We start from the raw sequence: 13,307 nt of genomic DNA, 5'->3' as shown, positions 1-13,307 counted from the left end.
GAAGGGTCTTGGCCTGAATTGGCAACCGCTTATTTATTTTGATAGATGATGTCTGACCTGCTGAGTTCCTCCAGCATTTTGTGTGCGTTGCTTTGGATTTCAAGCCTCTGCAGAATTTTTCGTGTTTACATTGCTACCACAGTACTATAAAATTCTGTATTAGTTCCTAAATATAATCGGTGAAGGAATTCATCCAGTCCATATGCTGCCATGTTATTTTGATTGACTAAATGAACAAAATCAGCACTGACACCTCAGGTGTCAGGTAATAGGCTGCCTTCATACAATGCTTTTGGCAATTGCATCCTCCAAATCTGCAACAGGCAGTTTTTGCCATTGTTATTTCAGGTGTTTAAGTCAATTCTAGATTATCCACATGGTTTTATTTCTTTGTGACTTTTTAATGGTTTATTACAACTGAATGGTTTGCTGGGCCTTTTCACATTGCAGTAATTCTGGAGTCATGCGCAGATTAGGAAGGGTTGATGTATCTCATCCCCTACAGTATATTCAATGGATCAGGTGGATCTTTAAATAATTAACAATGGTGTTTCATGGCCTCACTAGATTTTTTAAATGACAGAATTCAGATTTATCAACATCTGCCATGGTGAGATTTCAACCTGGATCACCAGGACTTTGCCTTGGGTACCTAGATTATCAATCCAGTATTAAACATTTCCACCAACTTTCATTACATCTGCAAACCTCATCAATCAGACCACCTGTATCCCAATCCAAATTACTTACATATATTACAAATGACAAAGATCTCAGCACCTCTCATTACTGAGATGTTAATAAATGTGTAAATTGATCGGAACTAAGAGGAAGAATGAAAATGGAGGGGGAAATAAAATAAAACTAGAATATTCTGAAGGCTTTGGAATTTAGGGCGGCTCCACGACTTTGCTGTTGCTGTCCATTTCCATTCTTATCTCAGGCTGTATCTGTCCAGAGTTTAAACTAGTGGATTTAAACTAGATACAAGGGGGCAGGGGAACCAGGGTGTAGGAACAGATGAATGGGAGAAGATAGAAAAAGACAGTAAAGTTGTTTACCTTTAGAGATAAACAGAGAGGAAGAAGTGGAGAATTTCTTAAATGCATTTATTTTAATGCCAGGAGCATTGTAAGAAAGGTGGATGAGCTTAGAGCATGGATTGATACCTGGAAATATGATGTAGTAGCTATTAGTGAAACATGGTTGCAGGAGGGGTGTGATTGGCAACTAAATATTCCTGGATTTCATTGTTTCAGGTGTGATAGAATCGGAGGAACAAGAGGGGGAGGTGTTGCATTGCTTGTCAAGAGAAAATATTACAGCGGTGCTCTGGCAGGATAGATTAGAGGGCTGGTCTAGGGAGGCTACTTGGATGGAATTGAGGAATGGGAAAGGTGTAGTAACACTTATAGGGGTGTATTATAGACCACCTAATGGGGAGTAAAAGGGCTGGATGGTTTGGAGTTTGTAAAATGTGTGCAGGATAGTTTTTTGCAGCAATACATAGAGGTACTAACTAGAGAAGGGGCAGTGTTGGATCTCCTGTTAGAGAATGAAATAGGTCAGGTGACAGAGGTATATGTTGGGGAGCACTTTGATCACAATGATCACAGTGATCACAATGCCATTAGTTTCAATATAATTATGGAGAAGGATAGGACTGGACCCAGGGTTGAGATTTTTGATTGGAGAAAGGCTAACTTTGAGGAGATGTGAAAGGATTTAGAAGGAGTGGATTGGGACAATTTGTTTTATGGGAAGGATGTAATAGAGAAATGGAGGTCATTTAAAGGTGAAATTTTGAGGGTACAGAATCTTTATGTTCCTGTTAGGTTGAAAGGAAAGTTTAAAAGTTTGAGAGAGCCATGGTTTCCAAGGGATATTGGAAACCTGGTTCGGAAAAAGAGAGAGATCTACAATTAATATAGGCAGCATGGAGTAAATGAGGTGCTCAAGGAATATAACGAATGTAAAAAGAATCTTAAGAAAGAAATTAGAAAAGCTAAAAGAAGATATGAGGTTGCTTTGGCAAGTAAAGTGAAAATAAATCCAAAGGGTTTCTACAGTTATATTAACTGCAAAAGGATAGTGAGGGATAAAATTGGTCCCTGAAAAGAATCAGAGTGGACAGCTAAGTGCGGAGCCAAAAGAGATGGCGGAGATTTTGAACAAATTCTTTTCTTTGGTATTCATTAAGGAGAAGGATATTGAATTGTGTAAGGTAAGGGAAACAAGTAGGGAAGTTATGGAAACTATGATGATTAAAGAGGAGGAAGTACTGGCGCTTTTAAGGAATATAAAAGTGGATAAATCTCCGGGCCCTGACAGGATATTCCCTAGGACCTTGAGGGTAGTTAGTGTAGAAATAGCAGGGGCTCTGACAGAAATATTTCAAATGTCATTAGAAACGGGGATGGTGCCAGAGGATTGGCGTATTGCTCATGTGGTTCCATTGTTTAAAAAGGGTTCTAAGAGTAAACCTAGCAATTATAGGCCTGTAAGTTTGACATCAGTGGTGGGTAAATTAGTGTAAAGTATTCTTAGAGATAGTATATATAATTATCTGGATAGACAGGGTCTGATTAGGAACAGTCAACATGGATTTGTGCGTGGAAGGTCATGTTTGACAAATCTTACTGATATTTTTGAAGAGGTTACTAGGAAAGTTGACGAGGGTAAAGCAGTGGATGTTGTCTATATGGACTTCAGTAAGGCCTTTGACAAAGTTCCGCACGGAAGATTGGTTAGGAAGGTTCAATCGTTAGGTATTAATATTGAAGTAGTAAAATGGATTCAACAGTGGCTAGATGGGAGATGCCAGAGAGTAGTGGTGGATAACTGTTTGTCAGGTTGGAGGCCAGTGACTAGTGGTGTGCCTCAGGGATCTGTACTGGGTCCAATGTTGTTTGTCATATACATTAATGATCTGGATGATGGGGTGGTAAATTGGATTAGTAAGTTTGCAGATGATACTAAGATAGGTGGCGTTGTGGATAATGAAGTAGGCTTACAAAGCTTGCAGAGAGATTTAGGCCAGTTAGAAGAGTGGGCTGAAAGACGGCAGATGGTGTTTAATTCTGGTAAGTGTGAGGTGCTACATTTTGGTAAGACTAATCAAAATAGGACATGCATGGTAAATGGTAGGGCATTGAAGAATGCACTAGGAATAATGGTGCATAGTTCCCTGAAGGTGGAATCTCATGTGGATAGGGTGGTGAAGAAAGCTTTTGGTGTGCTGGCCTTTATAAATCAGAGTATTGAGTATAGGAGTTGGGATGTAATGTGAAAATTGTACAAGGCATTTGTAAGGCCAAATGTGGAGTATTGTGTACAGTTCTGGTCACCGAATTATAGGAAAGATATCAACAAAATAGAGAGAGTACAGAAGAGATTTACTAGAATGTTACCTGGGTTTCAGCACCTAAGTTACAGAGAAAGGTTGAACAAGTTAGGTCTTTATTCTTTGGAACGTAGAAGGTTGAAGGGGGACTTGATAGAGGTATTTCAAATTATGAGGGGGATACATAGAGTTGACGTGGATAGGCTTTTTCCATTGAGAGTAGGGGAGATTCAAACAAGAGGACATGAGTTGAGAGTTAAGGGGCAAAAGTTTAGGGGTAACACGAGGGGGAAATTCTTTTAGAGAGTGGTAGCTGTGTGGAACGAGCTTCCAGTAGAAGTGGTAGAGGCAGGATCGATATTGTCATTTAAAGTAAAATTGGATAGGTATATGGACAGGAAAGGAATGGAGGGTTATGGGCTGAGTGCAGGTCAGTGGAACTAAGTGAGAGTAAGCCAGAAGGGCCAAGATGGCCTGTTTCCATGCTGTAATTGTTATATGGTTATATAGTTATAAATGTTGTCTGAGACTGTGTAGGTTTGATCCCTCACCCTAAAAATGGTCCGCAGGTTAGCCGGTTGCTGTAAATTATCCCTGTGGATGTGTGCTATGAGGTGGTCAATGGATATGAGAGAGAAAGGAGTTACAAATAAACTGAGAATATTGGACTGATGGAAATACTCTGATGGTTGGCAAAGATCCAATGGCCCAAGTGTCCTCTTGCTTTGTAATGAAATACAAGAAACAATAAGAGATTGTGGAATTATCAGACAAGTTTAATGGACAAGCTTCCATCATGCAAAGTCAGCTAAACTTTGTGAAGTGTCAAATGGTTATTTTACTTGGGAGGATGCCTATACTTTTCAACATATGTTTGCAGATCACAATGCTCCTGTTCTTGATGGGAGATTTTCACAGTACCTTCATCAATATTTATCCCTCACTTTCTTCAGCTCAATTAGTCATTTATCTCAGTTCTGAGATTTTGCTGATCAATTGACTGTGAACTACTTAGAATATCTAGGGTCAAATGTGCTATATACTCCCCACATGCTAGATACATGTCCTCCTCAGGTTGTGGAGGGTTCCAGTTCTGAGAACCATTCACAAGTCAGGAACACAGCTGCCTGGCAATATGTTTAAATAACGACATAGGGCAACATGAAGTTAAACTATGGCATTTAACTTAACCATTCACATATGCCTCCAACAATGTTCCCATATGACAGGCAATAACTGCAATCCCAGTCAGTAAATCCATCTCATTGGTCTCCCAACTACAAGTCTGTACACTCACGCTGTATAGAAGTCGAGTAGTTGCTACCTGGGGAGAACCTGTAAATGCATGTTAGATATATATATATATCTCCTGCAAACAGCCTAGCCTCACAAACTCCAAATCTGATGGAAATTATTATTTTGCATAAGCTGAGTTAATTTTAAAATCATTTATTCAATAGGGGAAATAAGGAGAGTCCATCATTGAAAGGCTAAATAAAGAGTGGAGTCCCTTTGATAGCAGACTTTTCTGAGTCCAGCATATCATCCATAATACAGCCAACTTAAGTTACTCCAAAATAAGTATAACTAACGTTGAGGCTTTCCATTCTGTGGCTGTAAAATAATTAATATATGCAGAGGCAAGGTGCAGCTTCACCAAATCTTTTAGCAGTAAGACATGCATTCATATTTCATGGTTATTTATGATCAATTTTTGTATCTTGCATTCAATTAAACAGTTTGGTTTCCTAATCTTTATATTCAAGCCATCAATAAACTTACCGTAGATGTCGGATTATAAGCCGCTACTTTTTTCCCACATTTTGAACAGCTTTGAACTCTGCGGCCTTTACTACGGTGCGGCTAATACATGATTTTTTTTCATGCCGCCAAAAACATTTTGCCTCGTAACAGTAGACCAATAAAATTGATGAGTAGTTCACAGAGGTCCAATGAAATTGTACGATAAATCAAGCGCACTTTCACAATTAAATTATTGTAAATCAGTCATTTGTACTCACCCTCATCAACATGGAAAACACTCGAAGAAAAGCATTGTGCTGCCTTTATGGCAGTTATTTAGTTTATAATATTTTCGCTTAGTAATTCATTTGTTAGTATTTTCTAAGTTAGAAGTGTTTTAACTATATTTGTTTTCTGTACTACATCGCGGGATGCTATGACGTCACACCCGGTTTCGCCGCGTCTTGTGGGAAAAATGTCGTTTGCGATAAACGGGAAGGAGGGGGGGAGCGCATTACGCGAGCGGCATTAGATCTGAGCGAACGCTGCTCTTAAGTTAAAGGCGATCAATAACTTTTCCTGGTAGGCTGCAGTATATATATTTTTTACCAGTCGTTAGGAGATATTGGAATGTTGTTCAGTAAAAAAGTATACGCAACGTATATTTAAAAGTAGCCGCGTTACAGGCACGGTTCGAAAAAAAGCATTTGCAATATGTATTTGTTTATGTTACCATATGGATTTAATTAAAAGTTAAAAAATCCTCACGTGTAATATCTTTCTGTGTAAATATCTCATATTACAACGTGGGACACCTGCGGCGGAAAATCCGGTGCGGCCTGTACAATTAAAAAATTGATTTTATTTCTAAAATTAGAGCCAGCGGCTTTTAATCAGGTGCGCTCTGTAGTGCGAAATCTACGGTAGTTGTTTTGCAAATGGAAAAAAATATTATAGGCCAGTGAGCCTTACATCAATGGCAGGGAAGCTACCGGAGAGGATACTGAGGGATAGGATTCCTGCACATTTGGAAAGTCATGGCCTGTTTAGCAATAGTCAGCATGGCTCTGTGCAGCCTTTTTGAGGTGACCATAAGGGAGCTTGATATGGGTAAGGCAGTGGATATTTAATAACGTTCCTCATGGTAGATTGATTCAGAGATAAAGATGCATAAGATCGATGACAAATTGCAAGTTTGGATTGGGAGCTGTCTTGTCCTTAGAAGACAGAGAGTCAGGGTGGAAGGCTATTGTTCTGGCTGGAGTTCTATGACCACTATTCTTCAACAAGGATCAATGCTGGTACTCCTGCTGTCTAGCCACTTGTTAGTATTGAGGTATAGAGGGAACTTGGGGTCCAGAACAAAAGTTCACTTTAAGTGGCTATACAAGTAGATAAAATTGTAAGGAAGATATATAGAATATTTGCCTTCATTAGTAGGGGCGTCAGTATAAGAGTAAGGAAGTTGCACTGCAGCTCAGATCATGCTTGGAAGTGCTGTGTGCAGTTCTGGTTGACCCATTATAAGAAAGATATGGAGACTGTGGAAAGGGTGTAGTAGTTAACTAGGATGCTGTCTGGTTTAAAGAGTGTATAAGGTATAAGGTTGGACAAACTTTAGTTGATCTCCCTAGAGCACTGAAGGCTGAGGGGAGTGATGATGAGGTTTTTAATGCATTGATAAGGTTGGCAATCAGAACCATTTCCCCAGGGTAGAAATGATCAACACCAGAGAACGTGTATTCTGCCCTCACTCAAGAGTTTCCCATGTTCTCAAGCTACACAGATAGGTAACTCCAGCATAGTTGTAGATGAAGGCAGCTTTATTATTCACCAATGTGTTACAATATGTGTTATAAGTAGCTAGTGTAAAAAGTCAGTACATCTCGGCATTCTTATGAAAGGCAGATTCAAATATTGATTGAAATTCCTTCAACTTCTAACAAGAGCTTCTAAATGAAATGTACAAATGATATAAAATGGCTGACCTGATGACAAAAGCAAATTGCTTAACAATGCAATAATGAGTAATCAACAACAGCTGTGAATGCACAAGTAAGCAGTGAAATCTAGTAATTAGAAATAAAATAACAATCCAAATCAGGAAAGACATAACAACATGTGTTTAAGATTAGTGGGGGAAAGTATAATGGCAACGTGAGGGACAAGATTTTTTTTAATGCAGATGGTAGTTGGTGCCAAGAATGGCTTACTGTGGTAGTGGTGGAAGCAGGCAGGGGTAGCGGTGGAGTTCAAGGAGCTTTTAGATAATCACATGAAGGGTTTGGAGGGATATGGATTATACATAGGAGGAGGACATTCAGTATAAATTGGCATCAAAATCAGCAAAACATCGTGGGCTGAAAGGACTGTTCAGTGCTGAACTGTTCTATTAATTTAAAATAAGAGTGATACACAGTAACAAGGATAAATTCCATTAAATGCCATGTTCATCTGACATGTATTCTCCTACATACTGTCTTCCCAAATGTCCTTTACCTGAAGTGTAAGAGGTTCCACTTTCCGTTTCTTCTTTTGATTCTGTTTATTGGTGTGTGGATACACAGTCAGTGTTTCAAACCAGCTGAAAGAAGATGCAGAAGAGCGTTAGATTTAACAATTATTTATACCTTAGGATTTTATTAAAAACAAATTGGAATTTGCTCATGTTAAATATAAAGCACAAAATACAATATTTTGTGCCCATGCAAGTGGTTAGGATAGATAATAAAAAAACTAAAAAGGTTTACGATCTTAGGAATTAATATTGCAAAGGTTCAGAGCAAATTTAGACTTTCAGTTGAGATGGCAATGGTTTAGTCACTAAAAGCTATTGCTCTGTTTTATTTCTTATCTCTGCACTCCTTCTCTCCCTTTTGTTTTTAACTCCAAACTGTTAAATTTTTTATTTTTTCCTATCTGCCTGAGAATACACCTGTTTTGCGATGGCTTCAAAGACCACCAAATCTGGGAAGAAAGAAGTTCCTGCCACTGGCCCCCTCGGGCAAGATTACCTCAATTTTGGTGCAACACAGACAGGAGACAATAGCTAAAATTAAGTCTTCTATTAGTTCGATGAATTCAAAATTGGATTCTATTACGTCCATAGTGGAGGATCATGCCCGACGCATATCACATCTAAAGTCTACTACAGATATGCTAGACCACCGTTTTAAAGAGCTCGAAAGCATTTGTTCCAACTTACGAGATCACAACAGTAAGTTATTATCCAAAGTTACTGATTAGGAAAGTTGGAGCAGATGTCAAAAGCTGCATATTTTCGGCATGCCAGAACGTATCGAACATGGATCTCCTGTCGAATTCTTCTCTACTCTGGTATGTGAGATTTTCGGGAACGAAATACTTCCGACCCTGCCCGAGATAGACAGAGCTCACTGCACTTCAGGGCCTATCCCAGACCCAGGACACAGGCCACGTCCTGTAATTAGCTGTTTTCATTGTTATCAGACGAAAGATTCTCTCATTAAAGAAGCTCGTCAGAGAGGAAAGCTGGTTTATAAGGATCAACCAATTTGTGTTGTCGAGGACTATGCTCCCCAAGTTCTGAGTCTGCGAGCTGAGTTTAAAGGAGTTATGACAGAACTATATAATCGCGGATTTAGGCCTTCCCTTCGATTTCCAACTTGCCTCCGAATAATTCTTACTAGTGGAGACAAAACGTGGTTTAATTTGGCTTCCGATGCTCAGAAATTCATTGATGACCACCCTGGGGCTTCGACTCCTTCTGGTTCCGGCTGATGACTTACTTTGGTAGAGAAGTACTTTTTTTTCTCTCTTTTTTCCAATTTTTCTTTCTTAAGTCTTTTTTTTCATAGTTTTTTTATGGGTAGGTTATTAGGTAAAATGTGTTTACTTGTCTTTATATTTTTTCTTAAGCACTAATTCATTTCTTTTTTTTGGATTATTACCTTGAGTTAATCATATCAAATTTCAGTGGAATGGTTTTTCTTTTCACTTTGTATAACTTTAGTTTGTAGTGCTAAAAGTGTTCTTCTTTGTAACCGATACAAAATGGAGATGATGATATTAAGAAACAGGAAGTGGGATTATGAGGTGATTTTGTTTTTTGAAGAGCTTGCTGCTGTTTTTTGGTAGCTTTCTTGTTTTGGGGTCGGGGGGGGGAAGGAACCCTAACACCAACATTATTCATAGAACTTTTAGACATTTGTATTATTCAGGATGTTTTTCTGTACTGTTTTTCTCGTTTTACACTTTTGCCCCAGAGCTGTTACTTGAATTTCAGACAATGCTTATGCCTACTATCCTCTATTTTTTTTTAAAGGACAATGGTTAGTCTGTTGATTTCTGTAAGCTGGAGTATTAAAGGATTGAACCATCCTGTTAAAAGGAAGGTGTTTTCACATCTTAAACAGCTTAATGCAGCAATTGCTTTTTTGCAAGAAAGTTCTTAGTTCTGATAACTCTCGTCTTATGTCTAGATGAGTGGGGCAGCACTTCCATTCAACTTTTCAGGCTTAAGCCAGCCGTGTTTCAATTCTTATAAATCAAAATGTTCCCTTTGAACTTCATAATGAAGTATCTGATACAAATGGTCATTTTATTATTGTCTCGGGGAATTGGTAGTCTTGGCCAATTTATATGCCCCCAATTCAGATGATGTGGAGTTTTTTGATCGTTTCTTCTCTTTATTGCCTGAGAGCTGAGTTCATATTCTCTCATATTGGGTGGTGATTTTAACTGTTGGTTAGATCCAGTTTTGGATCGATCGTCCTCTATTCCTAGATTACCAAGTAAACCTGCTCTATCAATTCAGTCTTTCCTTTCTAATTATGGTATCTTGGATGTATGGCGTTTTCTTCATCCAAATGTGAGAGATTATTCTTTTTTTCCCCACATGTCCATCATACTTTTACTAGAATTGATTTTTTTTTAATTGATAATCAGTTGATCCCATCTGTTTGCTCTTGTGATTATCGGAGTATATTTATTTCAGATCACGCCCCAGTCACCCTGTCTATAATTCTTCCTGGTTCCCCCCCCCCAAATGAATAAACATTGGCATTTCAACCCGACCTTGTTGTCGGATAATGATTTTGTAAAATTTATGGAGGACCAGATAACTTTTTTTTTTAAAAAACTAACATGTCATCTGAAACCTCAAGTCAGGTTGTTTGGGATGCTATGAAAGAAAACCTAAGGGCTCAAATAATTTCATATACTGTGAATTTAAATAGAAAGACCCATAAAGAATGATTAGATCTGGTTAATCAAATTAAGGCAATAGACCAACTATATGCCCAGACTAAAAATCCAGAGCTGTATAAGAAGCGAGTGGAACTTCAAACTAAGTTTGACATTATTTTCACTCACCCAATTAACACCAACTTTTGGAAAGTAAAAGCCGGTTTTATATCCATGGTAATAAATCTGGTAAAGTTTTAGTCAACCAACAAAGACGCTCCAAAGTTAAACAACATATTACAAAAATTCAATGGAAAATGGGAATATTACCTTGAATCATTCTGAAATTAATGATACATTCCAGAACTACTATTCTCGACTTTATACTACTGAATCCCCAGATGATAATATTCCTGTTGAGTATTTTTTAAACAGTTTAAATATTCCTACGCTTTCTCCCGATTTTAAAGCAAAATTGAATGCACCATTATCACTAGAGGAAATATCATCAGCTATATCTATACTGCAGTTTGGGAAATCTCCTGGACCTGATGGGCTCTCTGCAAAATTCTATAAATCATTTTCCTCATTGTTTTCGTCTCAATTAATGTTAGTTTTAACTGACACATTTAAACATGGTAAATTGCCAGTACTATTTAATGAGGCATGTATTATTCCTTTAGCAAAAAAAGGTAAAGATCCAATAGAGTGTTCCTCGTACAGGCCGATTTCTTTGCTAAATGGTGATGTTAAAATTTTGGCTAAAGTTTTGGCCCGTAGATTGGAGAATTTATACCTTCAATTATTTCTGAAGACCAAACGTGTTTTATTAAAAATCGCCTCCCTTATTAAAATATACTGAGTCTATCTAATATCTTATACTCACCTTCAGCTAGGATTCCTGAATGTGTCATTTCTCTAGATGCGGAGGAAGCATTTGATCCTGTGGAGCGGAACTATCTTTTGGTGGTTTGGGAAAAATCTGATTTTGGACGAAGTTTTACGACATGGATTAAATTGTTATATTCACACCCCACTGCTTCAGTCTCGACTAATTATCAGCAATCACAACATTTTAGTCTTAAATGTGGCACCCAGCAAGGGTGTCCTTTAAGTCCCTTACTTTTCAATTTGGCTATAGAGCCATTGGCGATTGCGTTTTGAAGTTGTGCTGAATTGACAGGGATTTGGAGGGGGGTTGTTGAGCACAAAATCTCTCTTTATGCTGATGATCTTCTACTTTTTATATCAAACCTGACTACCTCCTCATCCCCAATGTTTTCACTCCTTAATAAATTCAGTCAGCTTTCTGGATACAAAATTAATTTACATAAGAGCGAACTTTTTCCAATAAATAGAGAAGCACAATCACTAGAATTTCATAACCTCCCTTTAAAAGTAGTAAATAATCAATTATTTACCTTGGCAATACAGTAACAAGAAATAATAAGCGTTTTTTGGAGAAAATTTTACTAATCTTTTAAATCATACAATATAGAGCTTAGCACCATGGTCACCCTTGTCCATGTCTTTCATAGGTTGAATTAATGTTGTTAAAATGTTTATTCTTCCTAAATTTTTAGACTTATTTCAGATAAATTATATTTATTTCAATCTTTACCAATTTTTATTTCTAAAGCTTTTTTGATTCGTTAGATTCTATTATTTCGTCCTATCTATGGAAGGGCAAACGTCCCAGACTAAACAAAGCTCATCCTCAAAAACCTAAAAGGGTAGGTGGTATGGCCTTGCCCCATTTTTGTTTATGTTACTGGGCAGCCAACATAAGTTCCCTTACCTTTAGGTCTTGCTTTTATAATCAGTCTGACTGCCCAATATGGGTGGCAATGGAGTTTCACTTTAATAAGGATCTCTCCATCTCCGCACTTCCTTGCCATTTGCCTAAATCAATTGTTAATCCAGTTATCAGACACACTGAGAATATGGCCTTAATTCAGAAAACATAACAGGCTTCATGGTTTTTCTCTCTCCACTCCTATTCTACATCATCATCTTTTTCAGCCTTCTATGCAGGATTTAACATTTCTAGACTGACACAGAAAGGGCATTAGGTGGTTTGAAAATCTTTTTATAGATAACTGCTTTGCAACTTTTGAACAATTGTCTGTAAAGTTTGGCCTACCCAACAGTCATTTCTTTAGATAGCTCCAAATTGGACATTTTATCAACCCTGTAATACCAAACTTTCCTGAGGTACCCGTTAAAAATGTTGTGGATTTGTTTCTTCACATAGATCCATTGGGTAAAGGTTTAATATCTACTATTCGAGATATGTTAACGATGTTGAAGCGAGCCCCCTTCAACAAAATTAAAACTGCCTAGGAGCATGATTTAAATTTTTCTTTGTCTGACGAGGTTTGGGATTCAATTCTCAAGTCAGTTAATTCAACTCCTCTATGTGCTCGCCACTGCTTTTTACAGTTCAAGGTGGTACACAGGGCTCATATGTCTAAAACCAAATTGTCACGGTTCTATCCTGATATTAGTCCCTGTTGTGATAAGTGCAAAGGGGGCAAGGCCTCTCTTATTCATATGTATTGGGCTTGTCCTAGCTTGGAGAAATTCTGGAGAGATGTTTTTTCAACTTTATCTCACATATTTAATTGCTATTTTGAACCTAACCTTCTGATTGCTCTTTTCGGTACTTCGGGAGAAGCTGACATGCATTTAACTCTGACTAAGCATTGTACATTGTCTTTCGCCTCTCCTTTGGCCAGACGTGCAGTCCTTCTTAGGTGGAGAGATGCTGCCCCACCCACCCATGCTCAATGGCTTAGAGATGTTATGTCCTGCTTAGACCTTGAAAAGATTCATTATTCACTTCTTAATTCAGATATAAAGTTCCAAAAGGTGTGGGGACCTTTTCTTGAATATTTTCATAATGCCCATATTGATTAAGAGTGCATCCCTCCCTTCAATGGAACAGATACAGTACAGTACGGTTGCATCGATGTCTTGCATACCGAAAGGGGCATTTGTGAGGTAACATGATGGACCTGGTGCTGGAGAGTCGTTACGAACCATTGTATTTAACTCT

General features: G+C 38.0%; 1 protein-coding gene across 8 annotated transcripts in view; it reads right to left on the bottom strand.

Annotated features, from left to right (window-relative positions):
• LOC140735685 (myosin phosphatase Rho-interacting protein-like) overlaps positions 1-13,307 on the bottom strand; it is a 307,455-nt gene that overhangs the window by 177,308 nt on the left and 116,840 nt on the right. For all 8 annotated transcript variants that reach the window (XM_073061042.1, XM_073061038.1, XM_073061039.1 and 5 more), the window contains exon 5: positions 7,586-7,670. In XM_073061042.1, the coding sequence (XP_072917143.1) occupies positions 7,586-7,670 (85 nt within the window). The remainder of the gene's footprint in view (positions 1-7,585; positions 7,671-13,307) is intronic.

The sequence above is a fragment of the Hemitrygon akajei genome, chromosome 11 (assembly GCF_048418815.1).
Source record: "Hemitrygon akajei chromosome 11, sHemAka1.3, whole genome shotgun sequence".
Classification (NCBI taxonomy): domain Eukaryota; kingdom Metazoa; phylum Chordata; class Chondrichthyes; order Myliobatiformes; family Dasyatidae; genus Hemitrygon; species Hemitrygon akajei.
This window is presented reverse-complemented; position numbering and strand designations above follow the sequence as displayed.